The sequence below is a fragment of the Salvelinus sp. IW2-2015 genome, linkage group LG17 (genome assembly GCF_002910315.2).
Source record: "Salvelinus sp. IW2-2015 linkage group LG17, ASM291031v2, whole genome shotgun sequence".
Classification (NCBI taxonomy): Eukaryota; Metazoa; Chordata; class Actinopteri; order Salmoniformes; family Salmonidae; genus Salvelinus; species Salvelinus sp. IW2-2015.
In genome coordinates, this window is record NC_036857.1 from 36,588,038 (window position 1) to 36,609,826 (window position 21,789).

The 21,789-nt window shown below is 41.5% G+C and overlaps 1 protein-coding gene across 2 annotated transcripts; it reads left to right on the forward strand.

Moving 5' to 3' along the window:
• Window positions 1-2,497: 2,497 nt before the first annotated feature.
• Window positions 2,498-13,724, forward strand: LOC111977171 (meteorin-like). Of its 2 annotated transcripts, none has more exons than XM_024006501.2 (4): window positions 2,498-2,979; window positions 3,739-4,175; window positions 10,015-10,074; window positions 11,439-13,724. In XM_024006501.2, exons 1-4 carry the CDS (start codon window positions 2,879-2,881, stop codon window positions 11,747-11,749), a joined length of 909 nt encoding a protein of 302 aa, XP_023862269.1. In that variant the 5' UTR covers window positions 2,498-2,878; the 3' UTR covers window positions 11,750-13,724. The 2 variants fall into 2 exon arrangements, with proteins under 2 accessions (XP_023862269.1, XP_023862268.1); XM_024006500.2 differs by having other exon boundaries at window positions 2,507-2,979; window positions 11,436-13,724.
• The last annotated feature ends 8,065 nt before the right edge of the window (window positions 13,725-21,789 follow it).

Consider the following 21,789-nt stretch of genomic DNA (forward strand, 5'->3'; position numbering starts at 1 on the left):
CCCTATTACAGGGGCTGAGTCACTGGCTTACTGGTGCTCTTTCATGCCGTCCCTAGAGGGTGCATCACTTGAGTGGGTTGAGTCACTGACGTGATCTTCCTGTCTGGGTTGGCGCCGTGGTGGAGTTCTTGTGTGCTATACTCGGCCTTGTCTCAGAGGGTAAGTTGGTGTTTGAATATATCCCTCTAGTGGTGTGGGGGCTGTGCTTTGGCAAAGTGGGGGGGTTATATCCTTCCTGTTTGCCCTGTCCGGGGGTATCATCGGATGGGGCCACAGTGTCTCCTGACCCCTCCTGTCTCAGCCTCCAGTATTTATGCTGCAGTAGTTTATGTGTCGGGGGCTAGGGTCAGTTGTTATATCTGGAGTACTTCTCCTGTCTATCCGGTGTCCTGTGTGAATTAGTATGCTCTCTCTAATCTCTATTTCTTCTCTCTCTCGGAGGACCTAGCCCTAGGACCATGCCTCAGGACTACCTGCATGATGACTCCTTGCTGTCCCAGTCCACCTGGCCGTGCTGCTGCTCCAGTTTGAACTGTTCTGCCTGTGGCTATGGAACCTGACCTGTTCACCGGACGTGTTACCTGTCCCAGACAGGCGGTTTTCAACTCTCTAGAGACCGCAGAGCGTAGAATACTCTTAATGATCGGCTATGAAAGCCAACTGACATTTACTCCTGAGGTGCTGACTTGCTGCACCCTCGACAACTACTGTGATTAATATTATTTGACCATGCTTGTCATTTATTTACATTTGAACATCTTGGCCATGTTCTGTTATTAATCTCCACCCGGCACAGCCAGAAGAGACTGGCCACCCCTCATAGCCTGGTTCCTCTCTAGGTTCTTCCTAGGTTTGGCCTTTCTAGGGAGTTTTTTCCTAGCCACCGTGCTTCTACACCTGCATTGCTTGCTGTTTGGGTTTTAGGCTGGGTTTCTGTACAGCACTTTGAGATATCAGCTGTTGTAAGAAGGGCTATATAAATACATTTGATTTGATTTGAATGGTGTTGAATGCTGAGGTGTAGTCAATGAAACGCATTCTCACGGTGTTCCTTTTGTCCAGGTGGGAAAGGGCAGTGTGGCAGTGCAACAGAGATTGCGTCACATTTGGATCTGTTGGCGCCTATGAGAATTGGAGTGGGTCCAGGTGTCTGGGGTTAGGATGTTGATTGTGAGCCATGACCAGCATTTCAAAGCATTTCATGGCTACATATGTGAGTGCTACGGGGCGATAAACATTCAACAGGTTACCTGGCAGTCTTGAGCACTAGGACTATGTGGAATCTCTCCGTTCCCATCTGGTTTGCGCTTAGTGGCACCATCATTTGTTTTTCAACAGGACAATGACCCAACAGACCTCCAGGCTGTGTAAGGGCTATTTGACGAAGGAGAGTGATGGAGTGCAGCATCAGAYGACCTGGCCTCCACAATCACCCGACCTCAACCCAATTGAGATGGTTTGGGATGAGTTGGATCGCTGAGTGAAGGAAAAGCAGTCAACAGTGCTCATTATATATGGGAACTGCTTGAAGACTGTTGGAAAAGCATTCCTCATTAAGCTGGTTGAGAGAATTCCAAGAGTGTGCAAAACTGTCATCAAGGTAAAGGGTGGCTACTTTGAAGAATAAATACGTTTTTGATTTGTTAAACACTTTTTTGGTTACTACATGATTCCATATGTGTTATTTCGTATTTTTGATGTCTTCACTATTATTCTACAATGAAGAAAATAGTAAAAATAAAAAAAAAACCCTTGAATGATTGGTTGTGTCCAAACTTTTTGACTGGTACTGTACATACATACCTACATTCAAAGTCACTGTTTCAGTCCAGGAAGATGGATGGGGATACGAGTACAAAATAATGTTTGATGAGGTTATAATACTGCCACATGAAAGAGAACCCCAGCTGGGTGAGGGCACAGCACCCAGCGGGTACACCCTCCACCTCTTCATCCATCTCCTCTTCATCATCTTCATGGTCATGGGTCTTGTCACAAGTTAGCTATGAGTAACGGATGAAGCTAACCAAGGAGTTAAACCTTTCTAAGTCCTTAGTTAGCATTAGCACAATAAGGAGAACGTCTCTGCTCCGTCCATACTGTTCTGTCTCTAGGTTTAATTTTCTCTGTCAGTCTTGCTTGTGCTTCTAACATTTGTTTCTAAACCTCTTCTTGTTCATGATGGAATCATTGTTTTCCACTGAGAGGATTCTTCTACTTTTGAGGAGGTGGGATCCAACACATGTAGTCCTATATTGTCAAGAACATTCAAGTCAATATTTTTACTCACCCTRATAAAATATGTTTTCTGTGATTTTGCTTATTATATGTCAGAGAAAATACGAGGACATAGAGACCTCACATTTCAACAAAGGAGGTCAGATTAGGTTATCATCTCCAAACTCGTATGTCTGCCCAAGCAATTCATTATTGTCCTACTTTGCGCACGCTTGTTTGACACAATGGTAAATGCCTCTTATCTATTACCAACATAGTTTATTATTGCATACTGATCATTCTTCTTCTGTCACAGGCAACAGATCACACTCCTCCCCCTCTATCCTGTGAGTGGTTTAAAGTTGATCCTCTCCAACTCTGATTGGTCGACAAACTTGTGCTCAAAGGCAAAACCTTCAGACGACTCCTCTCTTTATGCACTAGGATCAGTGAGTCAGAATAGAGGTAGGGACACTCCTTTAAAACTGTAGCTGGAAATCCGCAAGAAGAGGAGGCTACCGCGCTATGGAGGTTGCCAAGAACAGCAAAATACAATTTGCTTAGATAGGGGATGGTGGAGATTCCCATGCTTAAAGGTTGAAGGGACTGCATCTTTGGAACATTTACGTTTTTCTCRAATTTGTAGCACGTACTGAAGGAAATGGCTATTTCTTGGATTTACAAAGTTTGGATCCTACTCTTACCCATTGTTGACAGCGCTCGGTCCAGTTATTCCGAAGACCAATGCAGCTGGAGGGGGAGGCAAGAATCACTTTATAACGATTTATTCAAGTTTGATTTGTTTTATGGCGAAACCTTCAGATTTTTTTCTCAAATGTAGGAAGGTGCAAATAAAATTGCGTTTTTATTCGTTCTGAATGTATTTGAAGAGTTCCGTTCAGCTTTGGTGGTCAATTATCAGACCTTAGTTGGATCAAGACCAGACAGTTGTTGGGCGCAATTAAATGTTTCCAGTGCTTTGCAACAAAGTATCACGCGTGCTTTAGGGTTGCAGTCTTGCAGAGTGAGCTAGAGAGGAGAAAGTTATGCTGTTAAACTATGATTTAAAAAAAATGTTAATTCCACATGGCACCGACGCAGTCCTTTGGTGACCAATAGGCGGCACTCCTTTTTTTCTGCGAATGGAAACCTCAGTTCAATGTGTATTTTGAAAGCCTGTTTTAATCGTTTTCAAATGAGTGAAATGCACTCCAAGCACATATCGCAGGCTTGAAAGGTTCATCTGTTGTCATTCATTTTAGCCAGATTTCTTTGATGTTGCAAGCTCTCCCTCAGTCCCTCTCAAGTTTCACCACATCTAAAGCCCTACACCCAAACCACATATCCTGCAAGATCTAGTGCAATTTCCTTCATGGTTTTTGAGAATTGCACCACATCCTACAAGCGGTATATTGGTGACTCCAATTTCAGCCAAGAGGACTAGTCTGTCTGACTTTGAGGTCATAGAAGTCCACTTGTATAACTATCTCCTTTCTCTCCCTCCATCTTTCCATCCCACAGTGGTCTGTCCCAGCAGCAAGGCAGTGTGGAGCAGATCTCCCTCCACTGTTCTGAGGGTGCTCTGGACTGGCTCTATCCTAAGGGGGCGCTCCGCCTCACCCTGTCCCCCAGGTTGCCCTCTGCGGCAGTGGGGCCTGGGGGAAGCAGCTCGGGCCTGATCACGGCCTGCGTCAAGCCCTCCGAGCACAACCACGGGGCCCAGCTCTACTTGGAGAGAGACGGGGTCCTGGAGCTCCTGGTAGGGGACCGTCTGGAGGAGTCTCCCCCAACCCGGGTGCGCTGCTTCAGCCGCCTGCCCGGCGAGAAGGTGGCCCTCTTCCTCCAGGCCACTCCTCACCAGGACATCAGCCGCCGCATTGCATCTTTCCGCTACGAGCTGCGAGGGGATTGGACAGCTCGCCTGTCACTCGACTCAAACCCCATCAGCAGTAATGAAGGTGAGTTGGACCTAGGAGGGAGGCAGCCATGTTGGATCAGTCTGGGTCATGGAAGTGTAATTTGGGCTGAAATAGATAAATATAAAATAAATTAACATAAAAGCGTGAACTATAAAGATTTCTCTCAACGCAAAGCAAGGAAAAATWGTGTTTGAATATGCTCCTTGATAGTCGATGGGCCTATCAAACAACTTTTAGAATTTGTTTTAGCTCAGATTCGATCATTCAGTTCTCCTCTCCCCCACATATTTCCTGTATTTCTCTTTGTGTGGGTCTCTGAGTTATATTTCGTCAAACCCCCCCTAAAGATGTTTCCATACAAACAGACYTGCTTTTTGGTGTTTATTTTCTGTTTTCTCTGTGTCCAGGCAGAGTAGAGTGGGGGAAGTGTCCTCTAGTTTCCCTGGAAGCATAGGCCTACAGATCCTGTCCCCTGGTTTAGATTTGAAGGCGAATGGAGAGAGGAGGGGGGAGGGTTAGGGGGGACAAAAGCTTGTGGGGCCTTCGCTCCAGAGCCTTTACCGCTCCTTTCAATGGAGAGTGTTCTGAGATTACTGCCGTTGCCTTGGCGACATGGAGACCTCTGCCTCAGCTGAGATGCTCCCCTCTTTTGTTGAACGGCCCCTCTTTAAAGAGGCTTGGCTCTAGGAATACACCCCCTCCCCGCTCTAGAGTACACACACACACACACACACACACACACACATAATTATTCTGGTTGGGCATGTGGGGAGGTTTTCTCTATGGGCCAGGGAGGAGGCAGGAATCTCATTTATCAGACATTTTCACTAAGAAGGGGAATGTGTGGAGGGGGCAGCTAGGTGGGTTGGGGGGTGAACTTCTTGGAACTTGCAAGGCCAGCAGAACAAAAACAAATGCCAGGGTGTTTTTGTACAATGCAGTCAATTCAATGCAGCCAGGGTTTGGTTTCGCTCTGTGTACCTTGTGGCCATCTGTGGACTGGGTCCTTGTATGAAACGGAGGAGGATGTATTTGATTTTCCACTGTGACATTTTTAAACTGATTAACAGCTGTGAACAGTAGTGGTGCGTGTGTAAAATCACTGGGGAAGCCAAGCCAGGAAAAAAGCCATATTACAACCTATTTTGTGATAATTGCGTTRTTTGCTCTATAACCCATCCATTCATATGCCACCATCATATACAATAAGGCAGAGACAACAAAGACAAGTCACACATTGGCGGAATAAATTCAACCACACACACCTTTGTTTCATCACAAAACCGGTGAGCAATTGTCACGCCCTGACTATAGTTTGCTTTGTATGTTTCTATGTTTTGTTTRGTCAGGGTGTGATCTGAGTGGGCATTCTATGTTGTATGTCTAGTTTGGCTATTTCTATGTGTTTGGCCTGATATGGTTCTCAATTAGAGGCAGGTGTTTGTCGTTGTCTCTGATTGGGAGCCATATTTAGATAGCCTGTTTTGTCATTGTGGGTTGTGGGTGATTGTCTATGTGTAGTGTTTTGTGGCAGCACTATTATTCGATAGCKTCACGTTTGTTATTTTTGTATAGATCGTTCAGTGTTCTCTTTTGAAATAAATATCAAGATGAACACTTACCACGCTGCATATTGGTCCTCCGATCCTTCCAACTGCTCCTCCTCAGAAGAGGAGGAAGACGAACGTGACAGCAACATGTATCTGGTGAAGTCCATAAAGCAAATATTGCATGTAAAACAGTTGCTTAATCATGTTGTAGGTCATGTAAGTTAATGTTTCTAACAGTTACAGCAAGTCAGCACAAAGAAAACAGGAGCACTGCTTCTGCTATTCCAGCACCATTTCAACTTAAACATTTAAACATCATTTTTTTATTTAACCAGGTAGGCTAGTTGAGAACAAGTTCTGATTTACAATTGCGACCTGGCCAAAATAAAGCAAAGCAGTGCGACACAAACAACAACACAGAGTTACACATGGAATAAACATACAGTCAATAATACAAYAGAGAAAGTCTATATACAGTTTGTGCAAATGAGGTAGGATAAGGGGGGTGAGGAAATAAATAGGCAATAGTGGTGAAATTATTACAGTAAAGCAAATTAAACACTGGTATGATAGATGAGTGTGCAAGTAGTGGTACTGGGGTGCAAAGGAGCTTTATAMATAACAATATGGTGATGAGGTAGTTGGATGGGCTATTTACAGATTGCCAATGTGCAGTGATCTGTGAGCTGCTCTGACAGCTGGTACTTAAAGCTAGTGAGGGAGATATGAGTCTCTAGCTTCAGTGTTTTTTGTAGTTCGTTCCAGTCATTGGCAGCAGAGAACTGGAAGGAAAGATGGCCGAAGGAGGAATTGGCTTTGGGGGTGACCAGTGAAATACACCTGCTGGAGAGCGTGCTGCGGGTGGGTGCTGCTATGGTGACCAGTGAGCTGAGATAAGGCGGGGCTTTACCTAGCAATGACTTATAGATGACCTGAAGCCAGTGGGTTTGGCAACGGATATGAAGCAAGGGCCAGCCAACGAGAGCATACAGGTTGCAGTGGTGGGTAGTATATGGGGCTTTGGTGACAAAACGGATGGCACTGTGATAGACTGCATCCAATTTGCTGAGTAGAGTGTTGGAGGCTATTTTGTAAAGGACATCGCCGAAGTCAAGGCTCGGTAGGATGGTCAGTTTTACAAGGGTATGTTTAGCAGCATGAGTGAAAGATGCTTTGTTGCAAAATAGGAAGCCAATTCTAGATTTAATTTTGGATTGGAGATTCTTAATTTGAGTCTGGAAGGAGAGTTTACAGTCTAACCAGACACCTAGGTATTTATAGTTTTCCACATATTCTAAGTCAGAACCGTCCAAAGTAGTGATGCTGGGCGGGTGGGTAGGTGTGGGCAGCGATCGGTTGAAGAGCATGCATTTAGTTTTGCTTGCATTTAAGAGCAGATGGCGGCCACGGAAGGAGAGTTGTATGTCATTGAAGCTCATCTGGAGGTTAGTTAACACAGTGTCCAAAGAAGGGCCAGAAGTATAYAGAATGGTGTCGTCTGCGTAGAGGTGGATAAGAGAATCACCAGCAGCAAGAGCRACATCATTGATGTATACAGAGAAAAGTGTCGGCCCGAGGATTGAACCCTGTGGCACCCCCATAGACTGCCAGAGGTCCGGACAAAAGGCCCTCCGATTTGACACACTGAACTCTRTCAGAGAAGTAGTTGGTGAGGCAAGGCAGTCAGTTGAGAAACCAAGGCTGTTGAGTCTGCCGATAAGAATGTGGTGATTGACAGAGTCGAAAGCCTTGGCCAGGTCGATGAATACAGCTGCACAGTATTGTCTCTTATCGATGGAGGCTATGATGTCGTTTAGGACCTTGAGCGTGGCTGAGGTGCACCCATGACCAGCTCGGAAACCAGATTGCATAGTGGAGAAGGTACGATGGGATTTGAAATGGTCTGTGATCTGTTTGTTAACTTGGCTTTCGAAGACCTTAGAAAGGCAGGGTAGGATAGATATASGTCTGTAGCAGTTTGGGTCTAGAGTGTCTCCCCCTTTGAGGAGGGGGATGACCGCTGCAGCTTTCCAATCTTTGGGGATCTCAGACGATACAAAAGAGAGGTTGAACAAGCTAGTAATAGGGGTTGCAAMAATTTCGGCGGATAATTTTAGGAAGARAAGGTCCAGATTGTCTAGGGGTCCAGATTTTGCAGCTCTTTCAGAACATCAGCTATCTGGATTTGGGTGAAGGAGAAATGGGGGAGGCTTGGGCAAGTTGCAGTGAGGGGTGCAGGGCTGTTGACTGGGGTAGCCAGGTGGAAAGCATGGTCAGCTGTAGAAAAATGCTTATTGAAATGATAAATGATTGTGGATTTATTGGTGGTGACAGTGTTTCCTACCCTCAGTGCAGTGGGCAGCTGGGAGGAGGTGCTCTTATTCTCCATGGACTTTAGTGTCCCAGAACTTTTTGGAGTTAGTGCTACAGGATGCAAATTTCTGTTTGAAAAAGCTAGCCTTTGCTTTYCTAACTGCCTGTGCATATTGGTTCCTAACTTCCCTGAAAAGTTGCATATCGTGGGGGCTATTCGATGCTAATGCAGTACGCAACAGGATGTTTTTGTGCTGGTCAAGGGCAGTCGAGGGCTATATCTGTTCCTGGTTCTAATTATTATTTTTTGAATGGGGCATGCTTATTTAAGACGTTGAGGAAAGCACCTTTATAGAATAACCAGGCATCCTCTACTGACGGGATGAGGTCAATATCATTCCAGGATACACGGGCCAGGTCGATTAGAAAGGCCTGCTCGCTCAAGTTTTTTAGGGAGCGTTTGGCAGTGATGAGGGATGGTTGCTTGACCGCATCAAATCAACTAGGCTATATTGTATATGATTAGCCTAATACAGTGAAAACAAACTTAAAGATTTCAACTATTTAGTCCAATCAATGTTGCTAAATATCATTTGACTCTCCATTGTACTGATTTCTGTGTGTGTATACGCGCAAGTAGAAAAAAAATGTTGACCTACCCTACTTGTCGACTAGATGAACACCAATGCCATCTTCCTGGCTTTCATGTTGGCACGAGGGTCTGACTGTCATACACAGTACACACTTTTTGCCCTAGAGAGCTTGCTAGCCTAACTTTCTCGCATGTGCAACAATGAACCAGCTAAGTTAGCTTGTTAGTTAACGTGAGCCTGCTACATATTTAACTTCAATCGTCTCAGGCCAGTGGCAAAAGGAATAAATTTATGGTTAGATCAGAATAGCAGTTATAATCATTGGCTTGTTTGGAGAATAAGTAAAAACACCAAGTCCATCCATGGCTGATTTTTAGCTAGCTAGCTACTTCAGGACAACTTCTTTGCTTTTGATGTGATTTCATTGGTGTGATGCCAAATCCAAACTGGCCTCCCTATGTGGACTTTTTGCTGCACCAGGACCACCAACCATTGATCTCAGCTCAATGCTGATTGGCTAATTATTTATAAACAAATGTATCAACTGAGGCAAAATGMTCGCTGGCATCAATCAATCAAAATGCTTCTGCGGCAACATGTCCCACTATTTTTGTCCAGACAGCATCCAGATGCATGGGCTACACATATTTAGACAGAGGCGCTGTTTCCCTCTCTTGGAGGATTTCTCCAGTAAGATACAACCAATTGCGAATTGAAGGAATATTATGAAAACAAATTGAGACGAAAAATACATTTTTTGGGGGGTGAAGCCTGGCTTCGCTTGGCATCCACGAATACACGCTACTGGCTGTGAAAGAAGCCGTCACAACACTTAGGAAGGAAGTGCCTTCTGAAAAAGTGTAGAAGTGGTGCTCTGCACATTTTAAATCTTTTAAAGTTCTCCACCCTCCTCTCTTGGCCCTGTCTGGTTCACTTTGATGAGGTRTGGGTGCAGACACCCTAGCAGGAGCTAGGGTGAAGGTGGGAGGTAGGGTGGCTGATACATTTGGCTTTAAAAACGTTTGGGGCCAGTGGAGTCTCACACCTTTTTAAGTTTCACTGGCCTTCCTCTCCGAAACCGTAAAAGGAGCCGCTGTCTGAACACTGCGGTGTGTATCTCTTTGCATGGTGGTTTGTTCTGGCTATTCACATCACGCCTCCAGAGCATTTGATCTTCTTTATAAGCTCATCTCCACCCTTTTTTGTGTCCTTTATGTGCRCAGCAGGATAGGTTAAAGCTCAACAACTTTTTTTTACATAAAGCTTTGAAATATAATAACTTAACCATGTCATACCTATTTTTTTTGTTTTATGTGGTTTACAATATCAAACAAGGGAGTAAGCGAAGAGTGGATGGAATTGGYGTTTGTTTGATTAGTGGAGCTCCAACTGACTGGTTCTTTCTTCCCCCTCTCTCCCTAGGTGCCTGCAGACCCTGTAACAACACAGAGCTCCTTATGGCTGTCTGCACCAGTGACTTTGGTGAGCTCTCCTCTTTTACAACCTCCTGTTTTGTTGTCCGGGCTGCCGTATAACAATAAAATAACATGCCAGACCAGGAATAGTTTGGCAGAGGTGTGGACTYGAGTCACATGACTTGGACTCGAGTTACAAATTGGATGACTTGAGACTCAACTTGATACAGAATAAAATAACTTGACTTGGAGCCTCAAGACGGGACWTTGACTTGAGACTGATGACTTGAAATTATCTGGCCAGTGTTTGTCACTTATTTTGTGGCACTTCAAGAGCAAAGAAATCAAACRAGCAATATATCATGACCGGTCAACCAATAGTGGCCGAGTCTTTGAAAGCTGCATCCTCTGAAGATTTATGGCGATCCGCTCTCTACAATTTGACATTTTGAGCTTCACCCGATCCTATGGCTGAGCAAATCAACAATATTCGCTAGACCGATCAGTGGTTCTCAAAACATTGCTGTGCAAATGTGGCCTGTCATTACAGCCATAAATGGTGATGCATTTTCAAAACGGAAGATACTGAGCTTTACATCGGCATATGCGTTCGCGTTCCTTGGAAAATATGCAGTATTTTGTTTTTTTATGTGTACCCCAGGTAATCTTAGGTTTCATTACATACAGTCGGGAGGAACTACTGATTATACGATTAACGTCAACTCATCATCGTTCCTACCAGGAATATGACTTTCCTGAAACGGATCCAGTGTTTTGCCTTCCACCCAATACCTGTCTCTTATACACATCTAGATGTGTATAAGAGACAGGTTATTCAGTTTCAACCAAAAAATGTCATCAATTTGTGTCATGATTCAGGAACTACAAATCGGTGGTCGAATCATCTTACCCCAGCTCTAAGGTTGGGCTGACAGTGATCCAAATTCTCATCCCTCTGAACTACTTAATGTATGCAGAGGTGAAACTGAACAATTTTTCCTCTCCAGTCCCCCCCCCCCCCCMMCCCCYTCTCGAGGCACTSTAGTGGACAAATCCGCATGGCCCAAATTCAGACATAATYAGGCTGAATTATGTCGGGATTATGGAACTGTTCCAGGAAGTTCTCCAATACTCATTTAACTGACTCTAATTAATGTTAGCCTCTGGTGGGCTAGGATCCTAGTCACTTGTTTTATTACTTCAGCTGTTTTTTTTACGGCTAATACATGACCGGTTTCCCAGCAATTTCAAAAATGTTTTTAGAATGTGAAGAGCAGGTATTCAAGACAATTACATTAATTAAAATATATTTCCTCCAACTTTAGTCCACATTTTGTTGAATTATGATCTTCATATTTGTAACCACTGTTACAAACTAATCTGGGCAATAGAGCTTGTGACTAACTGGTGTGTCTCTTCTCCCCACAGTAGTGCGTGGTAACATCAAGGCGGTGGATGAGGACAGTGAGCTACGGGCGGCGGTAATAAAGGTCAGCACCACCCGAGTATTTCGCCAGAAATATGCCCTGTTCACCGGGACAGGCCGCCTGACCCTCTCAGGCGAGATCAGGACCCTGCTRCAGTGTGGTGTCCGGCCCGGGGCAGGAAGCTTTCTCTTCACCGGCCGCATACACTTCGGCGAGGCGTGGCTGGGCTGCGCGCCCCGCTACAAGGACTTCCTCCAGGCCTACACTCAGGCCAAGTTGGTCCAGCAGCTACCCTGTGAACTGGCTGTGGACTGAGCAGACCACCCCAAATCTCGGCTGACTACTTCCCTGTAATAGGGCTTGCCTCACAATACAGCCTTAACTCAATCAGCCTGTCCTCTGGTTTGCCAAACCTCTGAGTGAAAGGCGAGGAAGATGGAAGCTCACCCGATAGTGTAGCTTCTTAGTCTTCCCCAAAGGACTGAGGAGTTGGGCATGGACATTCTTAGCAACATTCCCAGTGCAATATGCAGTCCTGTGGAGATATGAAGGACACCGTGTGGACTAGATGAGATTAAATAATTTGGCACKGGACAAGTTTTCCAGATGCCAATATACATATTCGGAATTCTCAGAAGAGCTTTCCGTAACAACAAGGCAGGCATGGCATGGATTCAGAGCTATTGAGTGTGACTGTGTCTTTTAAACTCAGGAAAATATGTGAAAAATTCTGTGGTGAAGTTAGTCTGTTTTAGAAGTTACACAATTGCTATTCCAGTAATTAACCACAAGGCTGTGGTGTTTTTCTATGGTAGTCTTCAAAATGGCCACTCATTTTATTCAATGGTTTTTGTTTGGGAAATCTACCATTTTGTGTCCAAGATGTTCGCACAAATGTGTAGTTAAAACAAACAATGGTGGACTATTCTTAGTGTTACGATTCTTTATTGGAGATTAGGGAGGGGCTTTCTSTTTTTCAAATGTTTTTTTTTTATCGTAATTTGCACTGATAAGGGAATGATCTGGAAAGTCTGATGCTGCAAGCACTGAAAACCAAAATGAAAAGCTGATTTATGTAGCGTAGAAGAGGTGTGATCAGAACTTAATATATGTATAGATATTGCTAGCGCATCTTAATGCTAGGCTAGGGCTGGCACATGTTAGCGCTAGTGTAGAAGGTTCAAAGCTYGCTTCGCTCTAGTGCTGAAAGCACTTTCATGACATTAGTCAACTCAGAGAAAAACAATCTCCAAGTACACACGGCAATTCTGCCTTTTAGAACCCTGCATAAATAWTTAATGAAGAGTTTTTATGGTACTGTTGACTTCCAAGATTTCATTGTGTTCTCAGTTTGGTTGAAAACTTTTAAAGTTTTATATGTTGATTTATTTTAATTTGAAACTGTTTTTCCAGTTGAATATAATTATTTTGCAGTAGTGTTTCCTATTGCAGCCATTTTGTAGTTATTCATACCCATTTTCCACATGAAAAAAATGCCACCTGTAAGCCTAAGAAAGCTGTCTGCAAAATTCTAACAAAACTAATGTCTTGATATTGAGATGCTATAAGGCCTACTGGCCCAGATTTATGTCATTGTTACTGTATTAATGGGAGTTTGTGAGGACATTTTTTTAAATGTTTGTGGGACTACAACTGTTGACAACAGCAATATTCCCCTCAGTAAAAGTCCAATGGGATATGTCTCAAAGCTGGCAGAAAGAGTTGCAGTAGCGATCTAATTTTCACAAGCATGCGTCCGAAATGTTGATCACCATGTTGAGCCGTGAAAACCTCAAGCAATTTTGTCCAAATATCAGTACTGAATTCTTCAAGCAATATTCAATGTATTTGCGTAATAGTCTTTACACCAGCTTTGGGGTTAGCAGTAAGTATGTCTGGGATAAGTTATGAGGGGGACAAAACATGTCTATGGCAATTCTGGTCAGTCAAAAGACGTCACGTCTTATGTGCACTAATCGATGAAGGGAGCGGTTAATATCAAATTAACGTGATGTGGTATGTAAAAAGAAATACGCAATACTRCCATGTTTGCTGATATTGTCAATTGTTTCTGTGTGATTTTTGTGTACCAATGTGAATGTAAATAAGAACATCTAAAAAACGAACTATTTATGGAGGGGGGGGGGGAATTTTTCAGTATTGTGGAGTGTTTATGTGGTCTGTGACAAAGTCTGAAAAGCTMATTTGAATCTCATGGATTTTTCTTAAATTTCTGCATGGTTGCTTCTCTCACTAACCTTTTATAGTAAAGTGATATAGTTGTACAGTTTTATAGTTGTTCTCTCTCATGCACACATCTTTAAAACATTAGGCTAACTGAGACTACAGATGACCATGGTTGAAAAACATGGCCCAATTTGATTCAAACCACAACCTCTAGTTGTCCCTTGGATATATGTGGGAGAAAATACAGACTTTTCCAACAATGTCAAATCACTATAAGTGTCATTAACCCTGATTTCTGTGGGCCCAAAATGAATTGCTTGAATGAAAGCGAGATTTAGAGGGGTGCAAACAGACGGGTTGCAGGGAGAGAGTGAGAAAAGGACGGTTGGAATTCTGTTGTGCTCTGACTCCCGTTTTCAGGATTCAGGAAGCAATACATTACCATTAAGGGAGCAGTGTTCAGAGCGGGCTGGGAGGAATGGAGATGCCGCAGTCGCTCACTCTGTCCTCATGCCAGTCAGCCAGGTTTAAAGGGTTATATACTCCCTCTCAGCCAACAGAAAGCAAGACTGAACACATAGTGTCTTAGTGTTGATACACATTGGCTTACTCCACATTTTGTTGTTATAGCCTGAATTCAAAACTGATTWWAAAAAAWAATWATCCTCACCCGTCTACACGCAATACCCCATAATGACAAAGTGAAAACATGTTTTAGAAATTGTTGCTAATTTATTGATATTTAAATGAGATTTCTGTATTTAAGTATTCACACCCTGAGTCAGTACTTTGTAGAAGCACCTTTGGTGGGGATGACAGCGCTGAGTCATCTTGGGTCTGGATGTTCTGATTTTTTCCCCCTCCCATTTTATGTACAGRTTTTCTCAAGCTCTGTCAAATTCTTGTTATGAAGCCATTCCAGCATTGCTTTGGCTGTTTATGCTGGGCGTCATTGTCCTGTTGGAATGTAAATCTTCACCCCAGTTTAAGGTAGTTTGCACTCAAAAGCAGATTCTCAACAAGGATTTTACTGTATTTGGCTCCAATCATTGTTTTTCTCTCCTTACCAGTCTCCGAGTCCCTGCCGCTGAAAAGCATCCCCATAGCATGATGCTGCCACCACCGTGCTTCACKGTAGGGATGGTGTTAGATGGGTGATGAGGTGTGCCTGGTTTTCTCAAGACATAGCGTGACAGCATGCCTGAAGTTGACAAAAAGGCACATGAAAAACTGAGATCAAAATGCAGATTCTGTGGTCTGATGAGACAGAAATGTAACTCTTTAGCCTGAATGTAAGGACATAAGGACTTAACACTTATGTTAAGTCCGCAAGCTAGATCCCTGCAATGTCTTATTAAAGATATAGATAACTTTTCTGTACTCTCTGGACTAAAACCTAATTATGATAAGTGTACAATATTACGTATTGRATCTTCAAAAAATATTACTTTTACATTACCCTGCAGCTTACCTATAAAATGAGTTGATGGTGAAATAGACATACTCGGTATTCATATCACAAAATATATAAATAAGCTCTCCACAATGAATTTCAATAGAAAACTTGTAAAAATAGACAAGATCCTGCAACCACGGAGAGGTAAATACCTGTCTATTTATGGAARAATTGCCCTGATTAACTCCTTAGTCATATCTCAGTTTACTCACTTACTTATGGCGCTGCCTACTCCTGATGATTCGTTTTTCAAATCATATGAGTATATTTCGCATTATCTGGGAYGCTAAACCAGACAAAATAAAATGAACCTATCTATATAATGAATATGAATTGGGTGGGTTGAGATTATTAAATATAAATGCACTAAACCTCTCTCTAAAAGCTTCACTCATTCAAAAGTTTTATTTGAACGCTAAATGGTTCTGAAGTAGATTAATAAGAAAAGCTCATCCATTATTAAAAAATTGCCTTTTTGCCATTTTCGATTAATTGAAAATGATACTTTTTTCAAAGTATCTGTCTTTTTCAAACAAGCATTGCAGAGCTGGCTACAATTTCAATTTCATCCCCCTGAAAAGATAAAACAAATATTATGGCTGAACTCAAATGTGCAGGGTTGATAAAATACCTGTATTTATGGGAAAGATGTTTGAAAAGGGTATTTTGTTCTTAAATGATATTGTAAATTGTAATGGTAGAGGTATGTCCTTCATGGAGTTGTACGGGAAGGTCTGCTCAATCCAAGAGTAGAACCAATTGATTACAGCATTGCCCCAAAAATGAAGGAGGCAGGTGGCAGCGGGAGGAGGTAGGGAAATGGTCTGTCTGCCCAATATAAAGGATCAAAACTGGCGGAGGAATAAAAATAGCATAAATAGGAAAGTATACCAGTTTCATTTGAGGACAGGATTTGATCAACTGATGCCATACAGATTGCAAAATAGTTGGGGAGAGATTTTTTTTTAATGTACCGATTCCATGGTACATAAAATGAGTTGAGTTGATATATAAAACAACGCAAGATTCAAAGACTTTGTGCTTTTCAGCTAAAATTATTATATAGAATTCTTGCACCAACAAAATGTTGAATATTTGGGCATAAAATCATCGAAGCTCTGCAATTTTGTTGTGAGGATACAGAATCAATAGACCATTTATTTTGGCATTGCCTCAGGGCCTGTATCTGGTCTCAGGTTCAGGAATGGATGAAAAATGCATAGCATTGATCTAAAATTGACCTAGAAATAGTATTGTTAGGAGATCTGGAGAGACCGGGTCACTCAATTACTAATACTCTTAGTACGAGTAGCTCTCGTCGTTGATAAACTATATATTGATAACCAGTTGTTCAGAGACACAAAGACTACTCCATGGTTATTTTAAAATTTACAAAGTTCTCATAGACGAGGAAAATAAACACAATTCAAGCCCGGTTACTGATTGTCACAATACAACAAAAAATATAGCTTTTTTAGAAATCTTCACATATAACTAATTGAACACACAAGCACTATTTTTACACAGTGAAGATAAAAACTAAGTAACAGAAGGCACAGTATGTGTGGATGGTATGTTTGTGTTTATTTTATTTTTTATTTTATTTGTTATGTTTGGAAAGTTGAGTGAGTGAGTAATGAAATGGTTGCATATCCCAGAGCCAATGTATTGCTGTGAGCCGGGTATGAGAGGGCTTTCAATGTTGTTCAGATGATGGATATACTTTTATAATGAATTATACGTCTTATTTATTTATTGTCCTATCATGGAAAACTACTTTTTTTTTATCTTAATAAATTATATCTAATTATTATCCTATTTTAATGGTACTTGTCCATGGCCTAACCCTAGACACCCACCTGAATGACCCAGTATTAAGGAGAAGTCCTAACTGTTTTATGTGCTCGCTGTAAGCGGTCTATATGCACTAAAATGAGGTCAGAGACCAAGAGCAGCACTGCCCCCTCAAGATTCTGAGCCTGCTTGGCAGGGTTGGTCCTGCAAAGCCAAAGCCCCAAAGGGAGAGGAAAATATACAAGGAATTTCTCAAAGCTGCTAATGAGAACCTTGACGACCTTGTACCTAGCCGGTGGGGATTCCGGTGGGTTACCCCACCAGGCAGTGGCAGTGCTGGCAACACTAGCTGCAGTAACCCATGGGGAGGGGTCACACTCGGACATTCAGAGAGGGGTATATTATTGTGGCCCTGGCGGCACAGAATCAAGGTCGGACTGCATGGAGATGCGTGGGGACATGACTGGTGGCGTATTTGTGGGGTTTTTCAGGAATAGGGTAAACATTGACTGCCATTATCTAGGATATGACATTGGTAAATAAATTTCAATTTTTGCTTATTTTTTGCGCGGTCTTGCAGGCCTTCTCATGCAGCTCAACTGCAATAGCTTTGTAAATCATGACCCATCTTGAGTTGGGCTCGTGGATGGTGCAACTGTTGAGAAAGTGAGCTTATGGTTGTGTGGGGTAAGGCTGAGTGTGTATGTGTGTATCCCACAACTGTTGCGAAAAAGAAAGTAAAAGATGTAAGGTACAATAGAGGATGATCCACAGCTATATATAATACAAATCGAGGTGAGGGCAATGGAAATGCATATGGCAATTGATTTACTTCAATTCGGTAAATGGAACTGTATAGCTCTTTTCAAAGAATGGATTCCAGTCGGTTCAGGGCTATGGGATACAGGGGTCGAGGGTGGTCTGCCGGGCATTGGGATGACAAGCCATCTCGAGATGAGGCCTTTTAGCGGGTGGAATAGTAGGGACCAATTGGAGGTTTACTTAGTAGAAATGCAAATATCATGGTACAACTATATAGACACTCAATCATTATGTTACCTTTTAATAGTACGTTTACAAATAATTCTGATTAAAAGAATGAAAGGTGTGTCTCATGGTAAGTGGTGAAATAAGTATAGCCAGTTACAATTGTAATGGCTTAGCAGATAATAAGAAAAGACGATCAGTATTTACCTGGCTAAAGAGAGAAGGATTATAATATTTATTGTTTACAGGAAACCCATTCAACAGTTTTAGATGAAGTTTGTGGAAAAGAGAACTGGGTGGGCAAAATATATTTCTCCCATGGGCAAAGAAATTCAAAAGGGGTGATGATCTTAATTAACAATAATTTTGATCCAAATGTGCAAATTGTCCAAACAGATCCTCAAGGTAGATGGATTATTTTAAATATGTTATTGGACAATAAACAAATATGGCTTGTTAACCTATACGGTCCGAATAATGATGATCCAAGCTTCTTTGAAAATATATATAAGAATTTATCAACTCTACAAGCAACACTAGACTCTATTATTATAATGGGAGATTTTAAACGGTTTAATAGCTCTATAGACGGAAAGGAAATCACACTACAAATTATCACCCTCAGGCACTTAAGGAAATCATGAATGTCATGGATATATTGGAATTAGTGGATATATGGAGACTTAAATACCCTGATTTCGTGAGATATACATGGCGGAGGCTGAATCAAGCTAGTCGTCTTGACTACTTTCTTTTCCATTCTCTCTGGCACCAAAGAGTTAAAAAGTGTTGATAGGGGATAGAATGCGGTCGGATCATCACATAATTGGCATATTATTTTCTCTTACAGAATTTCCACGTGGGCGAGGATATTGGAAATTTAATCAAAGTCTACTAGATGATAAATTGTTTAGAACTAGGACAGAAGATTTATAACTGACTTTTCAGACATAACATAGGTACAGCAGATCCCCTTATTGTATGGGACACTTTTAAGTGTGCCTTTAGAGGCCATGCAATTCAGTACTCATCTATAAAAAAAAGCAATTTAGATCAAAAGAGTCCATATTAACAAAGGAAATTGAAGGACTAACGTACAGTTAGATAGCAATAAAAACGGTACCATAGAGAGCACAGAATAATTTAGAGGAAAAAAAAGAAATGGAGGAACTTATTCAAGAAAGATCCAGTGTATATATTTTAAAATAAAGCGAACTGGATGAATATGGGGAAAAATGCACCAAATTATTTTTCAATCTTCAATATAGAAATGCTACCAAAAAAAAAATGTATTAAAACTTGTGACAAATGATGGAGTCACGCTAGATTCACCAATGATATTTTGAAGAGGAAGTAAAGTACTTTAAGAATATGTTTTCGTTTCAGGCTCCTCCATCTCCACTAACTGAAACTAATAGATGGATTTTTTCCTATTAATAATGTAAAATTAACATCTGAACAGAAAGACTCATGTGAAGAAATACAGGAGAAGGAACTGCTTTTGCAATTGGGCCTTTAAAGATGGAAAACTCCAGGGCTGGATGCATACCAGTGGAAGTATACAAAACTTTTTTGATATACTCAAAGGACCATTATTAACTTGTTTTAACCACTCCTATATAAATGGTAGATTATCAGACACACAACAAGAAGGTCTGATATCGTTTATACTGAAACAGGACCAAGTGGTTATATAGATCCAGCCAATTAAAAAATGGAGACCTTACACACTTAGTGTTGATAGCAAAAATCCTAGCAAAATGCTTGGCGCATAGAAAAAAAAGTGCAGATATTATTCATCCTAATCAGACAGGTTTTTACATGGACGATACATTGGAGATAATATAAGGCAAGTACTGGAAACAATAGAACACTATGAGATATCGGGACACCAGGCCTGGTTTTCATAGCTGATTTTGAAAAGGCTTTTGATAAAGTACGACTGGAGTTTATCTTCTTGCAACTATAGGGGGGCTGTTCGCATAGCATTTTTTGGTCTCCAAATTAAACTGCCTCGTGCTCAATTCTTGATCGTACAATAGGCATATTATTGATTATTGGATAGAAAACACTTTCTAGTTTCTATAGCCGTTGGTTTTGTCTCTGAGTGGTACAGAACTACTTCTACATCACTTTTCCTGACAGGGAGTCAGATTTCAGAAATTTTTACCCCTGATCTGGGATCGGTTTTAAGGTGCCAGTAGATGCTATAGAGAAACCGACACTGCCTACGTCTTCCTCTGGGTGTCAGTACGTCATCACGTTTTGAATGGATTCGATTGCGCAATCAGAGCACTATAAAACACGAAAACGTAGAAGTACCGCTCTCTTCTGCATGCGTCATGCGCAAAATGGACATCAGACCTGCCTCCTTCCAAATCGTTGTTTAGAGAGTGATATTTCTCCGGTCATGTTTTTAGTCGTTATAGTTGTTAAAAACATCATAATGTTGTTAATTTGAACCGTTTTATAGCAATTTATATCCGTTTAGTGCGATTTTGAGGAATTTCTTTGTCGTGCACTCTGAAACTTTGGACACGTTTCGGGGTCCGTTCGATCGTTAGTGATATTTCGAAGGACAGAGGACATCTATCGACCAAAAGATTCGACCCAAGAAGGATTCTTTGCCCAAGATTTTGATGGAGAACAGCTCACAGTAAGAACAATTTATGATGATAAATCGTGTTTCTGTCGATAAATGTTAAACTTTATGTCGCCATCTTGTTTGCTATAGCTTCGCTTGGCGAAACCTGTATTGAAAAGTAAGGATAATTTAAAAATGTAAATCAGCGATTGCATTAAGAACTAATTCTCTTTCGATTCCTGTCAACCCTGTATTTTTTAGTCAAGTATATGATTAGCTTTCAATTAAACTAGATCACTCTGAAGATGACGTCAGACATTTTGAGGCTTGATTTCCTAGTATTTTCATTGTGTAACCACGGTTTGTATGGCTAAATATGCACATTTTCGAACAAACTGTATATGTATGTTGTAAAATGATGTTACAGGAGTGTCATCGAAGAATTTCTGAAGAAGTTAGTGAAAAAATTAATATATTTGGCGGTGATTACGTTATAGCGCTCTTGGCTGGAATCGATGCTCTGGTAACGTTTTCACATGTGTAATGCTAACTTATCGATTTATTTTGTTTTCGCTGTAAAACGCTTAGAAAATCTGAAATATTGTCTGGAATCACAAGATCTGGGTCTTTCCATTGCTATGCTTTGTCTATTCTTATGAAATGTTTATTAGAGTAAATTGGTCATACACGTTGCTCTCTATATAATTCTAGTCGTCTTGTGATGGTCGGGCAATTGTAAACTGTGATTTCTACCTGAAATATGCACTTTTTTCTAACAAAACCTATCCTATACCATAAATATGTTATCAGATCACTGTCATCTCGAAGAGTTTTTTCTTGGTTAGTGGCTATCAAATCATAGTTAGCCGAATTGGTGATAGCACCTGAAGTAGTAAGAAACGTATGATGGATGTTAGAAAGTGGTGATTTTGCTAACGCGTGTTAGCTAATAGATACATATTCTTGTCTTCCTGGTAACAAACATTTTAAAAATCAGTGAAATGGATGGCTTTATTCACAACGATCTGTACTCTTTCATCTGGTGCTTGGACTTGTGGGATTTAATGATATTTAGATGGCTACATCTAACTTGTGAAGCTATGGCGGAGCTATGCTAATCAGTGTGGGGGGGGTGGGGGGTGATCCGGAACCCGGAGGTAAGAGGCTCGTTAGAGTTAAATATAAATGTGCCTAGAATATTCAATTTGGGGAATTCTTATAAAAGTGGTTAGAAATTAATGTAGTGCTCCTAGCCTAGGTGTAAAGTAGTAAATAATTGGCTACATGCTGAGAAAGTTTTAAAACTATCTAGAGGAGTAAAAGACAAGCTGTCCCACTATCCGGAAT